At 44.8% G+C, this 25,118-nt stretch overlaps 1 protein-coding gene across 2 annotated transcripts in view; it reads left to right on the forward strand.

Moving 5' to 3' along the window:
- Window positions 1-4,319: 4,319 nt before the first annotated feature.
- LOC124025884 (protein phosphatase 1 regulatory subunit 1A-like) overlaps window positions 4,320-25,118 on the forward strand; it is a 67,121-nt gene continuing 46,322 nt past the window's right edge. The window contains exon 1 of one of the 2 annotated variants that reach the window (XM_046339201.1): window positions 4,320-4,756. In XM_046339201.1, coding sequence (XP_046195157.1) covers window positions 4,676-4,756 — 81 coding nt within the window. In that variant the 5' untranslated portion in view covers window positions 4,320-4,675. The remainder of the gene's footprint in view (window positions 4,757-25,118) is intronic. The other variant, XM_046339203.1, reaches the window with a different exon arrangement.

Genomic DNA, 25,118 nt, shown 5'->3' on the forward strand with positions numbered 1-25,118 from the left:
TGTTACAGGACATTCCTGATCAGAGTGGAGAATATGTTACAGGACATTCCTGATCAGAGTGGAGAATATGTTACAGGACATTCCTGATCAGAGTGGAAGGAGGCTGTATCACAGGACATACCTGATCAGAGTGAAGGGAGGCTATGTTACAGGACATACCAGATCAGAGTGGAAGGAGGCTATTTTACAGGACATACCTGATCAGTGTGAAGGGAGGCTATGTTACAGGACATACCTGATCAGAGTGAAGGGAGGCTATGTTACAGGACATACCTGATCAGAGTGTTGGAAGGCTATTTTACAGGACATACCTGATCAGAGTGAAGGGAGGCTATGTTACAGGACATACCAGATCAGAGTGGAAGGAGGCTATTTTACAGGACATACCTGATCAGAGTGAAGGGAGGCTATGTTACAGGACATACCAGATCAGAGTGGAAGGAGGCTATGTTACAGGACATACCTGATCAGTGTGAAGGGAGGCTATGTTACAGGACATACCTGATCAGAGTGAAGGGAGGCTATGTTACAGGACATACCAGATCAGAGAGGAGAATATGTTACAGGACATACCAGATCAGAGTGTTGGGAGGCATGTTACAGGACATACCTGATCAGAGTGCAAGGAGGCTATTTTACAGGACATACCAGATCAGAGTGGAGGGAGGCTATTTTACAGGACACACCGGATCAGAGTGGAGAATATGTTACAGGACACACCTGATCAGAGTGAAGGGAGGCTATGTTACAGGACATACCAGAACAGAGTGGAGAATGTGTTATAGTACATACCTGATCAGAGTGTTGGAAGGCTATATTACAGGACATACCTGATTAGAGTGATGAGAGGCTATGTTACAGGACGTACCAGATCAGAGTGAAGAATATGTTACAGGATAATCCTGATCAGAGTGGAGAATATGTTACAGGACATTCCAGATCAGAGTGGAGAATATGTTACAGGACATTCCTGATCAGAGTGGAGAATATGTTACAGGACATTCCAGATCAGAGTGGAGAATATGTTACAGGACATTCCTGATCAGAGTGGAGAATATGTTACAGGACATTCCTGATCAGAGTGGAGAATATGTTACAGGACATTCCTGATCAGAGTGGAGAATATGTTACAGGACATTCCTGATCAGAGTGGAGAATATGTTACAGGACATTCCTGATCAGAGTGGAAGGAGGCTGTATCACAGGACATACCTGATCAGAGTGAAGGGAGGCTATGTTACAGGACATACCAGATCAGAGTGGAAGGAGGCTATTTTACAGGACATACCTGATCAGTGTGAAGGGAGGCTATGTTACAGGACATACCTGATCAGAGTGAAGGGAGGCTATGTTACAGGACATACCTGATCAGAGTGTTGGAAGGCTATTTTACAGGACATACCTGATCAGAGTGAAGGGAGGCTATGTTACAGGACATTCCTGATCAGAGTGGAAGGAGGCTATTTTACAGGACATACCTGATCAGAGTGAAGGGAGGCTATGTTACAGGACATACCAGATCAGAGTGGAAGGAGGCTATTTTACAGGACATACCTGATCAGTGTGAAGGGAGGCTATGTTACAGGACATACCTGATCAGAGTGAAGGGAGGCTATGTTACAGGACATACCAGATCAGAGAGGAGAATATGTTACAGGACATACCAGATCAGAGTGTTGGGAGGCATGTTACAGGACATACCTGATCAGAGTGCAAGGAGGCTATTTTACAGGACATACCAGATCAGAGTGGAGGGAGGCTATTTTACAGGACACACCAGATCAGAGTGGAGAATATGTTACAGGACATACCTGATCAGAGTGAAGGGAGGCTATGTTACAGGACATACCAGAACAGAGTGGAGAATGTGTTATAGTACATACCTGATCAGAGTGTTGGAAGGCTATATTACAGGACATACCTGATTAGAGTGATGAGAGGCTATGTTACTGGACGTACCAGATCAGAGTGGAGAATATGTTACAGGACATTCCTGATCAGAGTGGAGAATATGTTACAGGACGTACCAGATCAGAGTGGAGAATATGTTACAGGACATTCCTGGTCAGAGTGGAGAATATGTTACAGGACATTCCTGATCAGAGTGGAAGGAGGCTGTATCACAGGACATACCTGATCAGAGTGAAGGGAGGCTATGTTACAGGACATACCAGATCAGAGTGTTGGGAGGCATGTTACAGGACATACCTGATCAGAGGGCAAGGAGGCTATTTTACAGGACATACCAGATCAGAGTGGAGGGAGGCTATTTTACAGGACACACCTGATTAGAATGGAGGGAGGCTATGTTACAGGACATACCAGATCAGAGTGTTGGGAGGCTATGTTTACAGGACATACCAGATCAGAGTGGAAGGAGGCTATTTTACAGGACATACCTGATCAGAGTGAAGGGAGGCTATGTTACAGGACATACCAGATCAGAGTGTTGGGAGGCTATGTTTACAGGACACACCTGATTAGAATGGAGGGAGGCTATGTTACAGGACATACCAGATCAGAGTGTTGGGAGGCATGTTACAGGACATACCTGATCAGAGTGCAAGGAGGCTATTTTACAGGACATACCAGATCAGAGTGGAGGGAGGCTATGTTACAGGACTTACCAGATCAGAGTGTTGGGAGGCTATGTTTACAGGACATACCAGATCAGAGTGTTGGGAGGCTATGTTTACAGGACATACCAGATCAGAGTGGTGAGAGGCTATGTTACAGCACATACCTGATCAGAGTGTTGGGAGGCTATGTTTACAGGACATACCAGATCAGAGTGTTGGGAGGCTATGTTTACAGGACATACCTGATCAGAGTGTTGGGAGGCTATGTTTACAGGACATACCAGATCAGAGTGTTGGGAGGCTATGTTACAGGACATACCTGATCAGAGTGTTGGGAGGCTATGTTTACAGGACATACCAGATCAGAGTGGTGAGAGGCTATGTTACAGGACATATCTGATCAGAGTGTTGGGAGGCTATGTTTACAGGACATACCAGATCAGAGTGCAAGGAGGCTATGTTTACAGGACATACCTGATCAGAGTGGAGGGAGGCTATGTTTACAGGACATACCAGATCAGAGTGTTGGGAGGCTATGTTTACAGGACATACCAGATCAGAGTGTTGGGAGGCTATGTTTACAGGACATACCAGATCAGAGTGATGGGAGGCTATGTTTACAGGACATACCAGATCAGAGTGATGGGAGGGCTATGTTTACAGGACATACCAGATCAGAGTGCAAGGAGGCTATGTTTACAGGACATACCTGATCAGAGTGTTGGGAGGCTATGTTTACAGGACACACCATCAGAGTGTTGGGAGGCTATGTTTACAGGACATACCTGATCAGAGTGTTGGGAGGCTATGTTTACAGGACACACCTGATCAGAGTGTTGGGAGGCTATGTTTACAGGACATACCAGATCAGAGTGGAGGGAGGCTATGTTTACAGGACATACCTGATCAGAGTGGAGGGAGGCTATGTTTACAGGACATACCAGATCAGAGTGGAGGGAGGCTATGTTTACAGGACATGTCGAATCATAATAAATACAGCAGAGCATTTATCTATCACAGCTTTATCTTATCATGACTGACAATGACATATCTGATCGGACCTGATTCAATCATGATCTTATCAGAAATGACCATGATGTCTTGATATCATATATTTTCTGACATGACATATGACTACTGAACATGTCTCTGTCTCGTGGCTTGGCTGTAAATGTTAATAAATACAGGTCAATATTACATGTCTGAAGATGAAAGGGACGTCCGCTGTGTTATGTTCAGCACCCATCAATATGTTATGTAGTGTATGTGTTGTGTACATCTGTATGTGTGTGTGTGTAGGTGTGCAGGTGTGCTGTGCTGTGTGTGTGTGTGTAGGTGTTTGACTTTTTTTTTTTAAATCCATCATCACTAAAATATTTTTACTGAGCATGATGGTGTGATGTATTTGGCTGCTTGTAGGAGTTAGGAGAGCCTCAGCCTCCGGCTTGGTTTGGCTCTGCAGTTAAGTCCCAGTGCAAGACCAGCCAATAGAACGAGAGAGAGGGGAGAGGGGGCGGGGTCAAGTGCGAGAGGGAGGCAGACTCAGCGAATGAGAGAGAGAGAGAGAGAGAGAGAGAGAGAGAGAGAGAGAGAGAGAGAGAGAGAGAGAGAGAGAGAGAGAGAGAGAGAGAGAGAGAGAGAGAGAGAGAGAGAGAGAGAAAGAGAGAGAGAGAGAGAGAGAGAGAGAGAGAGAGAGAGAGAGAAAGAGAGAGAGGTCTTCAGAGCGCAGTATGCCCTTGCTTCCCTCTCTAGTACAGAACTGAAAGGAGACCAGGCAGAGGAACAGGGGAACAGAGGAACAGAGGAACAGAGGAACACAGGAACACAGGAACACAGTAATAGTAGAGCTGGGAAAGAAAGAAAGAGACTGAAAGAGTACGGCATAGAAAGGACAGGGAGAGAGAGAGAAAGGGGGTTATAGAAGGGGACAGGTGTGAAGAGATAGAGCGACAGAGAGACAGACAGACTCAGAGAGACAGAGATAGAGAGACAGAGAGACAGACAGACTCAGAGAGACAGAGATAGAGAGAGAAAGTGCTCGATAGTGATCTGTGCAGCTTCTACTCTACTACTACTACTCTACCACCAGCAGGACCATGGAGACAGGCAGCCCCAGGAAGATCCAGTTCACCATGCCTCTTCTTGACTCACACCTGGACCCGGAGGCTGCTGAACAGGTGAGGAGGCAGTGGAGGTGATCATACAGGACCTTACAGTTAGCTTTCCTAGGTGTTACTTACAGGATCAATGAGGTACAGTTTTACCGGTGCTATCGCAGCCAGTCTTCAATCTGAACAGACATAGGGGCAGGATGGAAATGGGGCTACGCTAGTGGGTCGCAGGCGGTTATGGCACAGGACGACATAGTCTCTCAATAGTGTCCGTTCTGAGAGCATTTCGGTGGGTCGGGATCAATTAGTTATGACACGGGGAGGTTGTAGCCCTTACAGAGCAGAGTGTGAATCTCAATAGTTGGCGTGACTATTAAATTGGTTATTTGCATCGACTCCTCCTTCCGTTTTATTAAATTATTATAATTTTTTCACGCTGCAGCTACTCACTGTTTATAATCTATGCATAGTCACTTTACCCCTACCTACATGTACATATTACCTCAATTACCTGTACCTGTACCCCCGCACATTATCTTTGTACCGGTACCCTTGTATATAGAGTTGTTATTGTAATTTTATTGTCTTATTTTATAAATTTTTTAAATTCAGTTAGTAAATATTATTTTTACTCTTATTTTTCTTAAAGCTGCATTTCTGGTAAACGGCTTGTAAGTAAGCATTCCGCTGTAAGGTCTACAACTGTTGTATTCGGCACAGATGACAAATAACATATTTAAAGCTCAATGTTAAATGAAAATCTCCGTACCATCATATGTAAACCAACAAGACACCAATGTCGATGTACACAACACTCTCCCCGCCGTTCGTCCTGATCCGTCCAGCCGTTACCAAGAACCACTGATTGTTTACAGGGCTGTCAGTATAAGGGGGTCATCAGACTATTTTTTTACCCAAACTTACGTAACTCAAAATCTAGTCATCGCATAAAAACAAGGATACAGCGTCCAAAAGGTGAACATTAGACTTACAGAACCAGTCAAAAGTTTGGACACACCTACTCATTCAAGGGGTTTTCTTTATTTTTATTTTTTACTATTTTCTGCATTGTAGAATAATAGTGAAGACATCAAAACTATGAAATAACACATATGGAATCATGTAATAACCAAAACAGTGTTAAGCAAATCAAAATATATTTTATATTTGAGATTCTTCAAAGTAGCCACCCTTTACCTTGATGACAGCTTTGAACACTCTTGGCATTCTCTCAACCAGCTTCATGAGATATTCACCTGGAAATGCATTTCAATTAGCAAGTGTGCCTTGTTAAAAATTAATTTGTGAAATTTCTTTCCGTCTTAATGCCAGTCACTTGTGTTGTGACAAGGCAGGGGGTATACAGAAGATAGCCCTATTTGGTAAAAGGCCAAGTCCATATTATGGCGAGAACAGCTCAAATAAACAAATAGAAACATTACTTTAAGACATGAAGGTCAGTAAATGCAGAACATTTCAAGAAGTTTCTTCAAGTGCAGTAGTAAAAACAATCAAGCGCTATGATGAAACTGGTTCTCATGAGGACCGCCACAGGAAAGGAATACCCAGAGTTACCTCTGCTGCAGAGGATAAGTTCATTAGAGTTACCAGCCTCAGAAATTGCAGAGTTCTAATAACAGACACAGCTCAACATCAACTGTTCAGAGGAGACTGTGTGAATCAGGCCTTCATGGTCGAATTGCTGCAAAGAAACCACGTCTAAAGGACACCAATAATAAGAAGAGACTTGCTTGGGCCAAGAAACATGAGCAATGGACATTAGACCGGTGGAAATCTGTTCTTTGGTCTGATGAGTCCAAATTTAACATTTTTGGTTCCAACCTCCATGTCTTTGTGAGATGCAGAGTAGGTGAACGGATGATCTCCGCATGTGTAGTTCCCACCATGAAGCATGGAGGAGGAGGTGCTTTGCTGGTGACACTGTCAGTGATTTATTTAGAATTCAAGGCACACTTAACCAGCATGGCTACCACAGCATTCTGCAGCGATACGCCATCCCATCTGGTTTGCGCTTAGTGGGACTATCATTTGTTTTTCAACAGGAGAATGACCCCACACACCTCCAGGCTGTGTAAGAGCTATTTGATCAAGAAGGATAGTGATGGAGTGCTGCATCAGATGACCTGGCCTCCACAATCACCTGACCTCAACCCAATTGAGATGGTTTGGGATGAGTTGGACAGCAGAGTGAAGGAAAAGCAGCCACCAATTGCTCAGCATATGTGGGATCTCCTTCAAGACTGTTGGAAAAGCATTCCAGGTGAAGCTGGTTGAGACAATGCCTAGTGTGTTCAAAGCTGTCATCAAGGCAAAGGGTGGCTACTTTGATGAATCTCAAACATAAAATACATTTTGATTTGTCTAACACTTTTTTTGTTACTACGTGTACATGATTCCGTATGTGTTATTTCATTGTTTTTACAATGTAGAAAATAGTAAAAATAAAGAAAAAGCCTTGAATGAGTAGGTGTGACCAAATATTTGACTGGTACTGTATATATATAAATATATACAATGAGGCTGTATGTATTTTTAGATGTAGGCCTATTTATGGTGCATGTGTATTATTGTATCGTCATCACCTTTATAGCAAAACTAAATACAAATACACACAACACATAACAGAGGTAACGAACTGTCCGTTGTTCAGCACAGCAATTGATAAAACAGGACCATGTTTGAAAAAACAAGTGGTTCAGATCTCATGTCAATATTACACAGGTGAGCTGATATCATTCTGTCACAGCTTCCCATGTTGATAGGGGGTATTGTAATTAGTCATTCTGTGCCAGTTTAATTGAATTTCCATTGAAAGCTAGTTAGTTAGTTAGTTACCTTACGGAACACACTGTTGTTAGCTCCACCTAAGCTACTAATTGTCATATCAAGATATGGTATTGCTGCATGTGCTCCTAAGCATAGGGGTACTTATAATAGTAATCTTGTGCACATTTACCTGAATTCTATTATTATTTCTGCCATTTTGTGTGCAATCAGGAAGCCCATTGTGGCTAGCTCATCCAAGTCTATTAACAATTATGTCACCATTTATCCACCATGGACACTCCTGCTGTTGTCACATCTTGCATAGGGCATAGGGTTTAACATTTCTGGATGTATGGGTGCATGTTACTATCCCAGACGTTACGGTCATCTCAGAGACCTGGCTGAATAATTTGATTATGGATAAGGACGTTGCCGTTTTAGATGTGATAGACTTCTGTTATGGCATATTGCTCTCTTAGGATCTCTGTCCCCAGACATGTGTGAGCTGTTGGCTGTAAAAGTGTCCATAAGCTAGAATGTGTATATATTTATTAGTGAGGTCTACCGCCTCCCAGCCGCTTCGCACAGGCTGTTGGTACTATTTCTGATGATTTAAAACCCTTTGTAATATCTTTCTGGTATCTAAACTGGTCGTGTTAGGAGATGTAAATCTTGATTGGCTTACCGTATCCTGACTAACCGTCCCCATAAGTATTTGGCTACTGGTGATTTTGCAAATTATATCAGCAACCACTGGCCTATTGATTTGTCTTAGAGATACCAAATTGAAAAACTCTGACCATCGTATAATTGTGAAGATAAAACTCATTCTTGCCCCAGGCGTTCCTTCATGATTGTTATTATTCAGAGCTTTGTTTCTACTATACCCTGTTTTGACACTCACATTTCTCTCATCCATTTGTTATCTCTCTGGCTGAGCAACTCGGAGTCAAAAAACTAGACTAATCCATGGTACTCTCCTGTACTCTCAGGCATCTTCTTCATAAGAAATCAACAAAATATTATGCTTAAACTCAAATGCAATAACTGATTAAAAAAAAACATTATTTTTGAAAGAATGTTTTTAAAAATGGTATAATTATTGTAAATTATATCATAAATAGGACTAGTGGAGTTATGTCACACATGGAACTAACAGAAATATATGAAAATGTCTGCTCTAACCAAAATTACAACCAAGTAATTGCAGCATTACTGTAAAAATGGAGGAGGAAAGTGGGAAAGGGGTGAAGGTAGGGAACTCGTCTGTCGGCCCTGCATTAAAGACCAGAACTGATTAAAGAAAATTGTGATAAATAAAAAATTATACCCTTTTCACTTAAGGACCAAAAAAACATTTGTGCCTTATAAGTCATAAAATAGTTGGGAAGAGATTTTTGATGTACCAATTCCATGGCACATGATTTATGAACTGATACACAAAATGACGGTTGATTCCAAACATAGAGTTTTTCTTTTTAAATTATTATACAAAATTCTTGCAACCAATAGAATATTATGCATATATGGGGATACAACCATCCCAGCTCTGCAAATCTTGATGCAAAGAGACAGAATCATTAGATCATTTGTTTTGGTACCTTCCACATGTACAGTAGCATGTTTTTTGGTAGCAGGTTCAGGTTTGGCTGAAGAATTGTAACATTTACTGTCCTCTGGGTGATTTGAAAAGTCAATGGATCAATAATATAATGCATTATAATATAATAAAACATTTGATCTTTGATTTACAATCTGTAGAAACTATAAGAATAGAAAAGTTCAGAACATTTGTGAAGCATCACAGCCCAGTTGAAAAATATATGGCAAATAGAAATCAAAACTAGCTAAAGGGAGGGACTAAAAACAACAAGTTAACCAATGTCAAATATACGGTGTCCGTAAAATGTATATAGTATGTAAACGCTGGAAGTAGAAGCCTAAGTGTTGTTTTTCCACCCCTTTCCAGGCTCCCTTGTCTTGCAAATATCATATAATCATTTGTCAACAAACAGCTACATTATGATCTATCAGTAAACAGTGTTCTTAATATTAACCAATCCGGATTCAGACCTAAACATGGTACCACTATGGCTACCGTGCATGTTGTAAATAATATTGCAAATGCCTTAGATGATAGAATGAATTGTGCTTCCATGTTTGTAGACTTCCATGTTTGTAGACTTGTTTCATAATTATCTCAATGACAGAACTCAGGCCATCAAGGTAGATGATGTCAAAACATATATACACATATGCATGTGTATGCAGATACAGTGTTGCATTCCACAGACACAGTGTTGTATTCCACAGATACAGTCTTGTATTCCATTGATACAGTGTTGTATTCCACAGATACAGTCTTGTATTCCATTGATACAGTGTTGTATTCCACAGATACAGTCTTGTATTCCACAGATACAGTGTTGTATTCCACAGATACAGTGTTGTATTCCACAGATACAGTGTTGTATTCCACAGATACAGTGTTGTATTCCACAGATACAGTGTTGTATTCCACAGATACAGTGTTGTATTCCACAGATACAGTGTTGTATTTCACAGATACGGTGTTGTATTCCACAGATACAGTGTTGTATTCCACAGATACGGTGTTGTATTCCACAGATACAGTGTTTTATTCCACAGATACAGTGTTGTATTCCGCAGGTACAGTGTTGTATTCCGCAGGTACAGTGTTGTATTCCGCAGGTACAGTGTTGTATTCCACAGATACAGTGTTGTATTCCACAGACACAGTGTTGTATTCCGCAGATACAGTGTTGTATTCCACAGACACAGTGTTGTATTCCACAGATACAGTGTTGTATTCCACAGATACAGTGTTGTAATCCATTGCTCCATCAGTTGACCAAGCCTTTTCAAATTGGAAGACAGATTTACTAGCACTGTAGAGGTCACTATTGACTCTAAAGTCAGTACTGAATGTAAATAAAACAAAATGCTCTTTCTAGGTCCCATAACCCATATTTAAATGAGTTTGTAATGACAAGTTTGAACAGTACACAAATTGAGTGAGTTTCTTCCTACAAATATGTAGGAAGGAATGTTTTTTGTTTTTAGTAGATTAATTAGGAGTGTTGGGATAGATTAATAATACTGTTATAAATCATTAAGGTTATGGTCATGGGAGGGGACTCTTCATTTGTCTAATCTTCATTTGACATTTGACTTTTTGACAATTCTGGTTCACTGCCCTTCTACACGTGATTTATTTTTATGTAACTTTAGGTTAAGTGTGTGTGTGTGTGTGTGTGTGTGTGTGTGTGTGTGTGTGTGTGTGTGTGTGTGTGTGTGTGTGTGTGTGTGTGTGTGTGTGTGTGTGTGTGTGTGTGTGTGTGTGTGTGTGTGTGTGTGTGTGTGTGTGTGTGTGTGTGTGTGTGTGTGTGTGTGTGTGTGTGTGTGTGTGTGTGAGGGTGCTTGATGAGAGAGAGGTGTTGCTCAGGGATCACAGTGGGGTCAGCCTCTGGCTATACCTCTGTCTGATGTACTGAGTGTGGAGTCAGGCTCTGGCTATATCTCAGCCTGATGTACTGAGAGTCAGAAGGAAGTGAACCATGAATCACACTGTCCTCTTGTTACGATATCAATAGGCACTAATTACTGAGTAGGAAGTGAACCATGAATCACACTGTCCTCTTGTTACGATATCAATAGAAACTAATTACTGAGGAGGAAGTGAACCATGAATCACACTGTCCTCTTGTTACGATATCAATAGACACAAATTACTGAGGAGGAAGTGAACCATGAATCACACTGTCCTCTTGTTACGATATCAATAGAAACTAATTACTGAGGAGGAAGTGAACCATGAATCACACTGTCCTCTTGTTACGATATCAATAGAAACTAATTACTGAGGAGGAAGTGAACCATGAATCACACTGTCCTCTTGTTACGATATCAATAGACACAAATTACTGAGGAGGAAGTGAACCATGAATCACACTGTCCTCTTGTTACGATATCAATAGGCACTAATTACTGAGGAGGAAGTGAACCATGAATCACACTGTCCTCTTGTTACGATATCAATAGGCACTAATTACTGAGGAGGAAGTGAAACATCTGTTCGAACACTCTTTGGTGCTGTATGTGTGAGGTTGTGTGTTAGTGTGTGTGTGTACTCACATTCACGTGTGTGTGTGTGTGTGTGTGTGTTATTTTGCCCGTGCATACGTTGGTAGGCTGCTTTACTGTCCTACAGTTACCTCTACTGAAATGATATAAGTTGTGGAAATCTCTGTTAGAGTCAGACAGCCTTGAGCGCTGATCATGTAGCTCTCAGACGCCCTGCAGAGAGAGACTTGGCTGGGTGCCACTCAGAGATGACACTCTTATGAATCCTGAGATGCTGAGACCTGCATGGCTTGGCTGACATGGTGTAGTCAACCACAGAGCCTATCAGAGCAGAGTGTGGTCATCACGGAGCCTATCAGAGCTGACTGACATGGAGTGGTCATCACAGAGCCTATCAGAGCTGGCTGACTGACGTGGTGTGGGCATCACAGAGCCTATCAGAGCTGGCTGACTGACGTGGTGTGGGCATCACAGAGCCTATCAGAGCTGGCTGACTGATGTGGTGTGTTCATCACGGAGCCTATCAGAGCTGGCTGACTGACGTGGTGTGGGCATCACAGAGCCTATCAGAGCTGGCTGACTGACGTGGTGTGGGCATCACAGAGCCTATCAGAGCTGGCTGACTGACGTGGTGTGGGCATCACAGAGCCTATCAGCGCAGAGAGCCGGAACACAAAGGAATAAATAGGGACTGGGCATCACAGAGCCTAGTCTGTAGAGGGGAATAACAAGAAGCGGCCACAGACTCACAGCAAAAACACGACAGGACAGTATAGAGCTGGCTGACTGACGTGGTGTGGGCATCACAGATCCTATCAGAGCTGACTGATGTGGTGTGGGCATCAATCAGCGGAGTCAATCACCACCTTCCGGAGACACCTGAAACCCCACCTCTTTAAGGAATACCTAGGATAGGATAAGTAATCCTTCTCACCTCCCCCCCCTTTAAGATTTAGATGCACTATTGTAAAGTGACTGTTCCACTGGATGTTATAAGGTGAATGCACCAATTTGTAAGTCGCTCTGGATAAGAGCGTCTGCTAAATGACTTAAATGTTGTAATGTAATGTGGGCATCACAGAGCCTATCAGAGCTGGCTGACTGACGTGGTGTGGGCATCACAGAGCCTATCAGAGCTGGCTGACTGACGTGGTGTGGGCATCACAGTATTTCAGTGTGCGGCTGACTGACGTGGTGTGGGCAACACAGAGCATATCAGAGCAGAGTGATGTGGTTTGGGCATCACAGATCCTATCAGAGCTGACTGGCGTGGTGTGTTCATCACAGAGCCTATCAGAGCTGGCTGACTGATGTGGTGTGTTCATCATAGATCCTATCAGAGCTGACTGATGTGGTTTGGGCATCACTAAGCCTATCAGAGCACAGTGTGGGCATCACAGAGCCTATCAGAGCTGGCTGACTGATGTGGTGTGTTCATCACAGATCCTATCAGAGCTGGCTGACTGATGTGGTGTGTTCATCACAGAGCCTATCAGAGCTGGCTGACTGATGTGGTGTGTTCATCACAGAGCCTATCAGAGCTGGCTGACTGACGTGGTGTGGGCATCACAGAGCCTATCAGAGCTGGCTGACTGACGTGGTGTGGGCATCACAGTATTTCAGTGTGCGGCTGACTGACGTGGTGTGGGCAACACAGAGCATATCAGAGCAGAGTGATGTGGTTTGGGCATCACAGATCCTATCAGAGCTGACTGGCGTGGTGTGTTCATCACAGAGCCTATCAGAGCTGGCTGACTGATGTGGTGTGTTCATCATAGATCCTATCAGAGCTGACTGATGTGGTTTGGGCATCACTAAGCCTATCAGAGCACAGTGTGGGCATCACAGAGCCTATCAGAGCTGGCTGACTGATGTGGTGTGTTCATCACAGAGCCTATCAGAGCTGGCTGACTGATGTGGTGTGTTCATCACAGAGCCTATCAGAGCTGGCTGACTGATGTGGTGTGTTCATCACAGAGCCTATCAGAGCTGGCTGACTGACGTGGTGTGTTCATCACAGATCCTATCAGAGCTGACTGATGTGGTTTGGGAATCACAGTATTTAAGTGTGGGGCTGACTGACGTGGTGTGGGCTTCACTAAGCCTATCAGAGCAGAGTGTGGGCATCACAGAGCCTATCAGAGCTGGCTGACTGATGTGGTGTGTTCATCACAGAGCCTATCAGAGCTGGCTGACTGATGTGGTGTGTTCATCACAGAGCCTATCAGAGCTGGCTGACTGACGTGGTGTGTTCATCACAGATCCTATCAGAGCTGACTGATGTGGTTTGGGAATCACAGTATTTAAGTGTGGGGCTGACTGACGTGGTGTGGGCTTCACTAAGCCTATCAGAGCAGAGTGTGGGCATCACAGAGCCTATCAGAGCAGAGTGTGGGCATCACAGAGCCTATCAGAGCTGACTGACGTGGTGTGGTCATCACAGATTCTATCAGAGCAGAGTGTGGGCATCACAGAGCCTATCAGAATAGAGCTGGCTGACTGACCTGGTGTGGGCATCATAGATCCTATCAGAGCTGACCGACATGGTTTGGGCATCACAGTATTTCAGTGTGCGGCTGACTGACGTGGTGTGGGCATCACTGAGCCTATCAGAGCTGGCTGACTGACGTGGTGTGGGCATCACTGAGCCTATCAGAGCAGAGTGTGGGCATCACAGAGCCTATCAGAATAGAGCTGGCTGACTGACGTGGTGTGGGGATCACAGATCCTATCAGAGCTGACTGACGTGGTGTGGTCATCACGGAGCCTATCAGAGCAGAGTGTGGGCATCACAGAGCCTATCAGAGCTTACTGACGTGGTGTGGGCATCACAGATCCTATCAGAGCTGACTGAAGTGGTGTGGTCATCACGGAGCCTATCAGAGCAGAGTGTGGGCATCACAGATCCTATCAGAGCTGACTGATGTGGTGTGGGCATCACAGATCCTATCAGAGCTGACTGATGTGGTGTGGGCATGATAGATCCTATCAGAGCTGACTGATGTGGTGTGGGCATCACAGATCCTATCAGAGCTGACTGATGTGGTGTGGGCATGATAGATCCTATCAGAGCTGACTGATGTGGTGTGGGCATCACAGATCCTATCAGAGCTGACTGATGTGGTGTGGGCATGATAGATCCTATCAGAGCTGACTGATGTGGTGTGGGCGTCAAAGTATTTCAGTGTGGGGCTGATAACAAGAGGCCAGCTGATATGCTTCAGCGTTTCCTTGTTTGGGTGTTTAAGTATTTTCTAGTGTTTCATTGTTAAAGTTTTTCAGTGTCTCACTATTCCAGTATGAGGTAGCAATGGAACTACTTTGTTTCAGTGTCAGTTTCGGTGTTTCAATGCTTCGGTGTTTCAGTGCTTAGGTGATTTAAGTGGTTTGTGTTTCAACATTTCTGTGTTGTAATGTTTGAGTGTTTCACAGTGTTAGTTAAATGCTTTTTGTTGTTGTGTAGCAGTGTAGCCAACTACTCGAACGACCCACTGGACACACACCGGTTGAATCAACATTGTTTCCACATCATTTCAATGAAATTACGTTGAACCAATGTGGATGAGAAGTTGAATTGACGTCTGTGTCCAGTGGGTACAGACTACTTTATTTGCAAAAATAAGATACGGTTGAAATAGGTAAGAATGTAATTTCTTTATTGGCATCAGACCAGCCTAATTCTGACGTGAAACATAGTTTTGGGGTTTAATAGGCTAAATTACACATTCTGTTAACATCTGACCCCAAAGTTCTGTTCTTGTGATTTGTATTATTTTTCACAAAGTAGTTTGCATGTTATTTTTCAAAGTAATTTGAGTTAGGTAAAACTCTATTTTTCTTAAGGGTAGCTGTAGTGTAGCTTAAATTATTCCACTGTCAAGTAATTGGTAGCTTGATAAACAATATTTTCAGTAACTTCCTCAACACTGGTGTTTCAGTATTTTCAGGGATTTGTCATAGAACAGCCAAGGCATCACAGTGTCTCAGTGTGCCTGTGTTGGTATCACAGGCCTTCCTCCATGCCTCAGTACTCCTTGTTGTGCCTGGACACCTCATAGTGTGTAAATCAGGCTCTGGAGAGAAGCAGCATTCACTGTCCATCAAACTATCTCTCTGGGGGAAGGAGTACTGGGGGATGGAGTCCTGGCTATTGGAGTCCTAGGGGATGGTCATGGGGGTTGGAATCATGGGGGTTGGAGTCCTGGGGGATGTAGTCCTGGGGGATGGAGTCCTGGGGGATGGAGTCCCGGGGCTGGAGTCCTGGGTGATGGAGTCCTTGGGTGGTAGAGTCCTGGAGGATGGTCCTGGGGGTTGGAGTCCTGTGGGATGGAGTCCTGGGTGATGGAGTCTTTGAGGACTCCAATCCCCCATCTTAGGGGATGGTCCTGGGGGTTGAAGTCCTGGGGGTTGAATGGATGGTCCTGGGGGTTGGAGTCCTGGGTGATGGAGTCCTGGAGGATGGTCCTGGTGGATGGTCCTGGGGGTTGGAGTCCTGGGGCTGGAGTCCTGGGTGGTAGAGTCCTGGAGGATGGTCCTGAGGGATGTCCTGGAGGTTGGAGTCCTGGGGCTGGAGTCCTGGGTGGTAGAGTCCTGGAGGATGGTCCTGGGGAATGGAGTCCTGGGGGCTGGAGTCCTGGGTAATGGAGTCCTGGGTGGTAGAGTCCTGGAGGATGGTCCTGGGGGTTGGATTATTGGAGCTGGAATCCTGGGGCTGGAGTCCTGGGTGGTAGAGTCCTGGAGGATGGTCCTGGGGAATGGAGTCCTGGGGGCTGGAGTCCTGGATAATGGAGTCCTGGGTGGTAGAGTCCTGGAGGATGGTCCTGGGGGTTGGATTATTGGAGCTGGAGTCCTGGGGCTGGAGTCCTGGGTGGTAGAGTCCTGGAGGATGGTCCTGGGGAATGGAGTCCTGGGGGCTGGAGTCCTGGGTAATGGAGTCCTGGGTGGTAGAGTCCTGGAGGATGGTCCTGGGGGTTGGATTATTGGAGCTGGAGTCCTGGGGCTGGAGTCCTGGGGTTGGAGTCCTGGAGGATGGTCTTGGGGGATTCCTGGGACTGGAGTCCTGGGACTGGAGTCCTGGGGCTGTAGTCCTGGGGTTGGAGTCCTGGAGGATGGTCCTGGGGGTTGGATTCCTGGGGCTGGAGTCCTGGGGCTGGAGTCCTGGGGTTGGAGTCCTGGGTGGTAGAGTCCTGGAGGATCCGGTCCTGGGGGATGCAGTGGACCCCCCACTCAGGAAGTACACTCATCCATGTACAGATATTAATGCTTTACGCTTGTGTTAGGTACCACAGTGTGCCAAGGCAGTTGCATTCTGTACTTCATTTTGTAGATACAACTCAAATATTATAATATGATGCTGACTAACAACTGTAATCAGTTTCAAGGAACTAAGCATTTGGTTTGGAACGTACTTCTACATGTTTCAAAACAAACGCTGAGTTCCTTGTAATACATCATAATGTGGTTCTAATTTCTACTTCCCTAATCTCTTTCCCCACAGTGTAAGAATAACAGTGTATCAATTTCCACTTCCCTAATCTCTTTCCCCACAGTGTTAGAATGACAGTGTATCAATTTCTACTTCCCTAATCTCATTCCCAACAGTGTTTGAAGGACAGTGTATCAATTTCTACTTCCCTAATCTCATTCCCAACAGTGTTTGAAGGACAGTGTATCAATTTCTGAGACATTCCCTTTCTCTTGAATTTGAGCAACCCCAATCCTTTCGATAAGAGCTTCTTTGTGCATAATAAAACCCTTCTGTCCCTAGTTAGTTAACATGAGGAATCATGGCATTTCAAGGTCATGTAACTCCATGATGTACTTGGGTAGGTTTGATGTAACATATTGTATAAGCTGATGTCTAGACATATATTTGTCCTTCACTGGGTCAACACTGTTAATTCCTAGTGCTTCTGAGATGACATTTCTGAGAGGCAGTACAGAGATAATGTTTTGGCTGTCACACCCCTCATCTGTCCTAGATTTAAAAAAGGTTCTGAAAGCACATCTGTTTGAATACATGCCTGAGATGACTGTAACTGAAATAAGCCCAAGCTCTAGGCCAGTTCTATTCTTAGCTACTGTAATACTGAGAGAAGTCAGCACTGTATTTCATAATCACCTTATTACTTTTAGACTAAAATGGATATATCTATATCTCCTATGACTGAAATTGCATTACAACTGCACTTTCTGGTGCCCAGCACATTATGATTCTTGTTCATTCCAGGATACAGAAAATATAGTAGTTTAATATCTGTACAGATAGGAATAAAGGTAAACAACAGTAGTGATAGTGGAGTATCTGCCAGTAGCTGTATAGCCTTGACCTCTCCTTAAGTTTGGGCTAGGCGTCCTGCTAGTGGGACAACCTTCGGTGAAACTGAAGGGCGCACCACATCAGTCATAAAAATTATGGATATTAAACATTTAGGTTCATACAAATGTCTTATATTGGTTGAAAGCTTAAATTATTGTTAATATAACTGCACTGTCCAATTTACAGTAGCTATGACAGCCAAAACATGCCATGTGATTGTTTGAGGACGGCGCCCCACATCAAAATATTTTTCCACCGGCACATGTCTCAAAAATTCAAAAATAGCGATTAAATATTAACTTACTTTTTGAAAATCTTCCTCTGATTTGTCATCCATAGTGTTCCAGCTATACATGTTTTGTTGTTTTGTTATCTAAAATCCTTCTTTATATCACAAAAGTCTGTTTTGTTGGCGCCATCGATTTTAGTAATTCACTCGTTCAACGGGCAGAGAATGTAAATCCGAAAATCTAGCGCTTAATTTTGTTTCAACAAGTCAAAATACATTTCTATTTACTCCTCAAATACGCTAAAATGTAATCAAACTATAGTATTTCTTACGGAAAGAAGTATATTCAAAAGGAAACCGATTTTAGCAGGTGCGTCATGTCTTCATTTCGCACACAAACACGAATTTCCAAGACTCTGTCCCTGCGCTTAAACTCATATTCCTCATTCGTTTTGGAAGTTACAAGCCTGAAACCTTGAACATGGACTGATGCCCTGTGTAAGTCATAGGAATGGCATCCTGGGAGCTAGAATTCAGAATGCTCCTATACTTTCCATTGTAAGAGCATGGTCTCTCTCAAAAAAATAAATTGTATGAGACTATTGAGACTATAGTCTCATACATTATTTTAACATTTCTACAGGGCCTGAGCATCAGGCAGTTTACTTTGGGCACGTCAGTCAGGCGGAAATTGAGAAAAAAGGAAGTTAATAGCATTGTTCTCCCATTAGGTTATTTCATCCATTGCCCTCCTCAATGTTTTAGGCTACCAGCCACCACTGACCTACACAGACACCAGAAGGAAGGAGAGTAGTTATAGTGGTGTATCCCTTGTCCTCTGAATTACTTCCTTCCTGATTCAGCTTCAATTATTTTTATGAGTTTGAACAGTATCCATAACAGCATGACATTTAATTATAGGCTAATGTATGTTTATTATACTGTACCTGCTACTAAACCAGCTCTCTGCTACTCTTCTGTTGTACAAACCACTAAGCATCATATAGAAGAAGAATTAAGACATATGTCATGGTAGAAAAGCAGATGGAGCCAGGAAAAAGACTAAGGCTGGCATCCTAAACCGAACCATATTCCTTATACAGGCCTATAGTGCTCTGGCCAAAGGAAGTGCCCTATATTGGATGTCTCACTGATCAAAAGACCATGAATAATTCTGATAGTTCAAAGTTGAACAGGATTGCTGTTATAAGGACAGGTCTATATATAGATTATGTGATGGATGTGGAAAGACTCCTGTCTGTAAGATACCTGTCTTGTATGTCACTAATGGCCCCGGAGGAGATGGCTGCCGTTTTACGGACTCCTAACCAATTCTGCTATTGTGTGTGTGTTTTTGTGTTATTTGTCATTTATTTGTACACAATGTTTCTGCCACCGTCTATTATGACCGAAAAGAGCTTCTGGATATCAGGACAGCGATTACTCACCTCGTATTGGACAAAGATTTTACTTTAATGAGTCGGACGTGAAGGATTTACAATTCAGACACTGGACGAGGCCCATTTGCATGAAGAAGAGACAGAGATATTGGGGATGTAGGTCAGGGTGCCTTGTAAGGATCCGACGGCATGTCGGTAATCCGCCTATACAATCAGTCCTATAAGCCAACTTGTAATTATTGGCTAATAAAATGGATGAGCTCAGATGTAATATCTTATGTTTCACAGAGTCGTGGCTGAACGACGACATGGATGACATACATCTGGCGGGGTTTTCAATGCATCAGCAAGATAGAACAGTTACCTCCGGTAAGACAAGGTGGTGCACGAAATCTAATATTAATGAAGTCATGAGGTTTTTGCTCATCTGAGATAGAGTATCTCATGATAAGCTGTAAACCACATGATTTACCAAAGTTTTCCAAAGAGATGTCATGTTTTGTCATTTATTATCTTGTCTTGTCCCTGTGCTTCCCATTCTATTCGTTTCCCTCTGCTGGTCTTATTAGGTTCTTTCCTCTTTCTATCCCTCTCTCTCCCCCTCCCTCTCTCACTCTCTCATTCTCTATCGTTCCGTTCCTGCTCCCAGCTGTTCCTATTCCCCTAATCAATCATTTAGTCTTCCCACACCTGTTCCCGATCCTTTCCCCTGATTAGAGTCCCTATTTCTTCCTTTGTGTTCCGTTCCTGTCCTGTCGGTTCCTTGTCTAGAATTCACCGTGCTGTGTTTGTGTATCGCCCTGTCGTGTCGTGTTTCCTCAGATGCTGCGTGGTGAGCAGGTGTCTGAGTCTGTCTGGTTCAAGTGCCTTCCCGAGGCAACCTGCTGTTCACCTGCTGTTCAAGATCGAGTCTCCAGTTTGTCCTCGTCATTTCGAGTGAAAGTTGTGTTTTTTGTTTGTATTTACTTTACTGGATTAAAGACTCTGTTTTCGCCAAGTCGCTAGGCATGACAGAAGGAACCGATTTGTGCCTCTATTGCGGAGTTGCTGGACATTTTGTTAATTCATGTCCAGTAAAGCCAGAGCTCATCTGTAAGCGGAGGGCTACAGGTGAGCGCAACTACTCAAGTCTCTCCATCAAAATCCTGTACTACTTTGTCGGTCCATCTACGCTGGACCGGTTCGGGTGCTACATGTAGTGCCTTGATAGACTCTGGGGCTGAGGGTTGTTTCATGGACGAAGCATGGGTTCGGAAACATGACATTCCTTTCAGAGAGTTAGAGAAGCCTACGCCCATGTTCGCCTTAGATGGTAGTCATCTTCCCAGTATCAGATTTGAGACACTACCTTTAACCCTCACAGTATCTGGTAACCACAGTGAGACTATTTCTTTTTTGATTTTTCGTTCACCGTTTACACCTGTTGTTTTGGGTCATCCCTGGCTAGTATGTCATAATCCTTCTATTAATTGGTCTAGTAATTCTATCCTATCCTGGAACGTTTCTTGTCATGTGAAGTGTTTAATGTCTGCCATCCCTCCCGTTTCTTCTGTCCCTACTTCTCAGGAGGAACCTGGCGATTTGACAGGAGTGCCGGAGGAATATCATGATCTGCGCACGGTCTTCAGTCGGTCCCGAGCCAACTCCCTTCCTCCTCACCGGTCGTAATTGTAGTATTGATCTCCTTCCGGGGACCACTCCTCCTCGGGGTAGACTATACTCTCTGTCGGCTCCCGAACGTAAGGCTCTCGAGGATTATTTGTCTGTGTCTCTTGACGCCGGTACCATAGTGCCTTCTTCCTCTCCGGCCGGGGCGGGGTTCTTTTTGTTAAGAAGAAGGACGGTACTCTGCGCCCCTGCGTGGATTATCGAGGGCTGAATGACATAACGGTTAAGAATCGTTATCCGCTCCCCTTATGTCATCAGCCTTCGAGATTCTGCAGGGAGCCAGGTGCTTTACTAAGTTGGACCTTGCTAACGCTTACCATCTCGTGCGCATCAGAGAGGGGGAGGTGGAAAACTTAACACTCCGTTAGGGCATTTTGAGTACCGGGTTCTGCCGTTTGGTCTCGTGCGCCAGCTGTTTTTCAGGCATTAGTTAATGATGTTCTGAGAGACATGCTGAACATCTTTGTTTTTGTCTATCTTGACGATATCCTGATTTTTTCTCCGTCACTCGAGATTCATGTTCAGCACGTTCGACGTGTTCTACAGCGCCTTTTAGAGAATTGTCTCTACGTAAAGTCTGAGAAGTGCTCTTTTCATGTCTCCTCCGTTACTTTCTCGGTTCCGTTATTTCCGCTGAAGGCATTCAGATGGATTCCGCTAAGGTCCAAGCTGTCAGTGATTGGCCCGTTCCATCACGTGTCGAGTTGCAGCGCTTTTTAGGTTTCGCTAATTTCTATCGGCGTTTCATTCGTAATTTCGGTCAAGTTGCTGCCCCTCTCACAGCTCTTACTTCTGTCAAGACGTGTTTTATGTTTTGATCTTCACGTCCGCTCCTATCCTCGTTACTCCTGACGTCACTAGACAATTCATTGTCGAGGTTGACGCTTCAGAGGTAGGCGTGGGAGCCATTCTATCCCAGCGCTTCCAGTCTGACGATAAGGTTCATCCTTGCGCTTATTTTTCTCATCGCCTGTCGCCATCTGAGCGCAACTATGATGTGGGTAACCGTGAACTGCTCGCCATCCGCTTAGCCCTAGGCGAATGGCGACAGTGGTTGGAGGGGCGACCGTTCCTTTGTCGTTTGGACAGACCATAAGAACCTTGAGTACATCCGTTCTGCCAAACGACTTAATGCCCGTCAAGCTCGTTGGGCGTTGTTTTTCGCTCGTTTCGAGTTTGTGATTTCTTACCGTCCGGGTAGCAAGAACACCAAGCCTGATGCCTTATCCCGTCTGTTTAGTTCTTCTGTGGCTTCTACTGATCCCGAGGGGATTCTTCCTTATGGGCGTGTTGTCGGGTTAACAGTCTGGGGAATTGAAAGACAGGTTAAGCACACTCACGCAAAGTCTGGCTGTTCTTCAGTGGGCTCATCTGCCAAGTTAGCTGGTCATCCCGGTGTTCGAGGCACTCTTGCGATTCGCCAGCGCTTTTGGTGGCCGACTCAGGAGCGTGACACGCGCCGTTTCGTGGCTGCTTGTTCGGACTGCGCGCAGACTAAGTCGGGTAACTCTCCTCCTGCCGGTCGTCTCAGACCGCTCCCCATTCCTTCTCGACCATGGTCTCACATCGCCCTAGACTTCATTACCGGTCTGCCTTTGTCTGCGGGGAAGACTGTGATTCTTACGGTTGTCGATAGGTTCTCTAAGGCGGCACATTTCATTCCCCTCGCTAAACTTCCTTCCGCTAAGGAGACGGCACAAATCATTATCGAGAATGTATTCAGAATTCATGGCCTCCCGTTAGACGCCGTTTCAGACAGAGGCCCGGTTTTGGAGGGAGTTCTGTCGTTTGATTGGTGCGTCCGTCAGTCTCTCTTCCGGGTTTCATCCCCAGTCTAACGGTCAAGCAGAGAGGGCCAATCAGACGATTGGTCGCATACTACGCAGCCTTTCTTTCAGAAACCCTGCGTCTTGGGCAGAACAGCTCCCCTGGGCAGAATACGCTCACAATTCGCTTCCTTCGTCTGCTACCGGGTTATCTCCGTTTCAGAGTAGTCTGGGTTACCAGCCTCCTCTGTTCTCATCCCAGCTTGCCGAGTCCAGCGTTCCCTCCGCTCAGCGTTTGTCCAACGTATCTGGAGGAGGGTGAGGTCTGCACTTTGTTTCAGGGCACAGACTGTGAGAGCCGCCAATAAACGTTAAGAGTCCAAGGTGAACGGCCAGAGAGTGTGGCTTTCCACTCGCAACCTTCCTCTTACGACAGCTGGATGATTGGTCCGTTCCGTGTCTCCCAGGTCGTCAATCCTGTCGCTGTGCGACTGGCGTCCATCCTGTCTTCCATGTCTCCTGTGTCAAGCCCTTTCTTCACCCCCGTTCGTCTTCCCTCCCCCTCCCGTCCTTGTCGAGAGCGCACCTATTTACAAGGTACATAAGATCATGGACATGCGTTCTCCTCCGGGGTCACCAATACTTAGTGGATTGGGAGGGTTACGGTCCTGAGGAGAGGAGTTGGGTTCCGTCTCGGGACGTGCTGGACCGTTCACTCATTGATGATTTCCTCTGTTGCCGCCAGTTCCTCCTCGGTGCGCCAGAGGCGCTCGGTGAGTGGGGGTACTGTCATGTTTTGTCATTTATTATCTTGTCTTGTCCCTGTGCTTCCCATTCTATTCGTTTCCCTCTGCTGGTCTTATTAGGTTCTTTCCCTCTTTCTATCCCTCTCTCTCCCCTCCCTCTCTCACTCTCTCGCTCTCTCTTCTCTCTATCGTAGCTGTTCCTATTCCCCTAATCAATCATTTAGTCTTCCCACACCTGTTCCCGATCCTTTCCCTGATTAGAGTCCCTATTTCTTCCTTTGTGTTCCGTTCCTGTCCTGTCGGTTCCTTGTCTAGTTCACCGTGCTGTGTTTGTGTATCGCCCTGTCGTGTCGTTTTTGCTCAGATGCTGCGTGGTGAGCAGGTGTCTGAGTCTGTCTGGTTCAAGTGCCTTCCCGAGGCAACCTGCTGTTCACCTGCTGTTCAAGATCAGTCTCCAGTTTGTCCTCGTCATTTAGTGAAAGTTGGATTAAAGACTCTGTTTTCGCCAAGTCGCTTTTGGGTCCTCTTTCACCGGCATGACAAGAGATTTCATCTATATTTTCATAGCTTTCCATTTACCACAACAAACCAATGCCGGCACTAAGACCACACTCAACAAGCTGTATAAGGCCATAAGCAATCAAGAAAATGCTCATTCAGAGGCAGCGCTCCTAGTGGCCGGGGACTTTAATGCAGGGAAACTTAAATCCGTGTTACCTCATTCTACCAGCATGTTACATGTGCAACCAGAGGAGAAAAAAAACTCTAGACCACCTTTACACCACACACAGAGGCGCGTACAAAGCTCTCCCTCTACCTCCATTTGGCAAATTTGACTCTAACTCTATTCTCCTGATTCCGGCTTACAAGCACAAACTAAAGCAGGATGTACCAGTGACTCGCTCAATACGGAAGTGGTCAGATGACGCAGATGCTAAGCAACAGTACTGTTTTGCAAGCACAGACTGGAATAAGTTCCAGGATTCTTCCGATGCCATTCAGGAGTACACCACACCAGTCACTGGCTTCATCAATGCATCGATGACGTCGTCCCCACAGTGACCGTACGTACATACCCCAAACAGAAACTATGGTTTACAGGCAACATCTGCACTGAGCTAAAGGGTAGAGTTGCCGCTTTCAAGGAGCGGGACTCTAACCCGGAATCTTATAGGAAATCCCGCTATGCCCTCCAACGAACCATCAAACAGGCAAAGCGTCAATACAGGATTAAGATTGAATCGTACTACACCAGCTCTGATGCTTGTCGGATGTGGCAGGGCTTTGAAAACTATTACGGACTAAAATGGGAAGCATCGAGCTGCCCAGTGACACATGCCCACCAGACAAGCTAAATGACTTCCAAGGTCGCTTCGAGGCAAACAACACCGAAGCATGAATGAGAGCAC

This window comes from Oncorhynchus gorbuscha, linkage group LG03 (genome assembly GCF_021184085.1).
Source record: "Oncorhynchus gorbuscha isolate QuinsamMale2020 ecotype Even-year linkage group LG03, OgorEven_v1.0, whole genome shotgun sequence".
Classification (NCBI taxonomy): domain Eukaryota; kingdom Metazoa; phylum Chordata; class Actinopteri; order Salmoniformes; family Salmonidae; genus Oncorhynchus; species Oncorhynchus gorbuscha.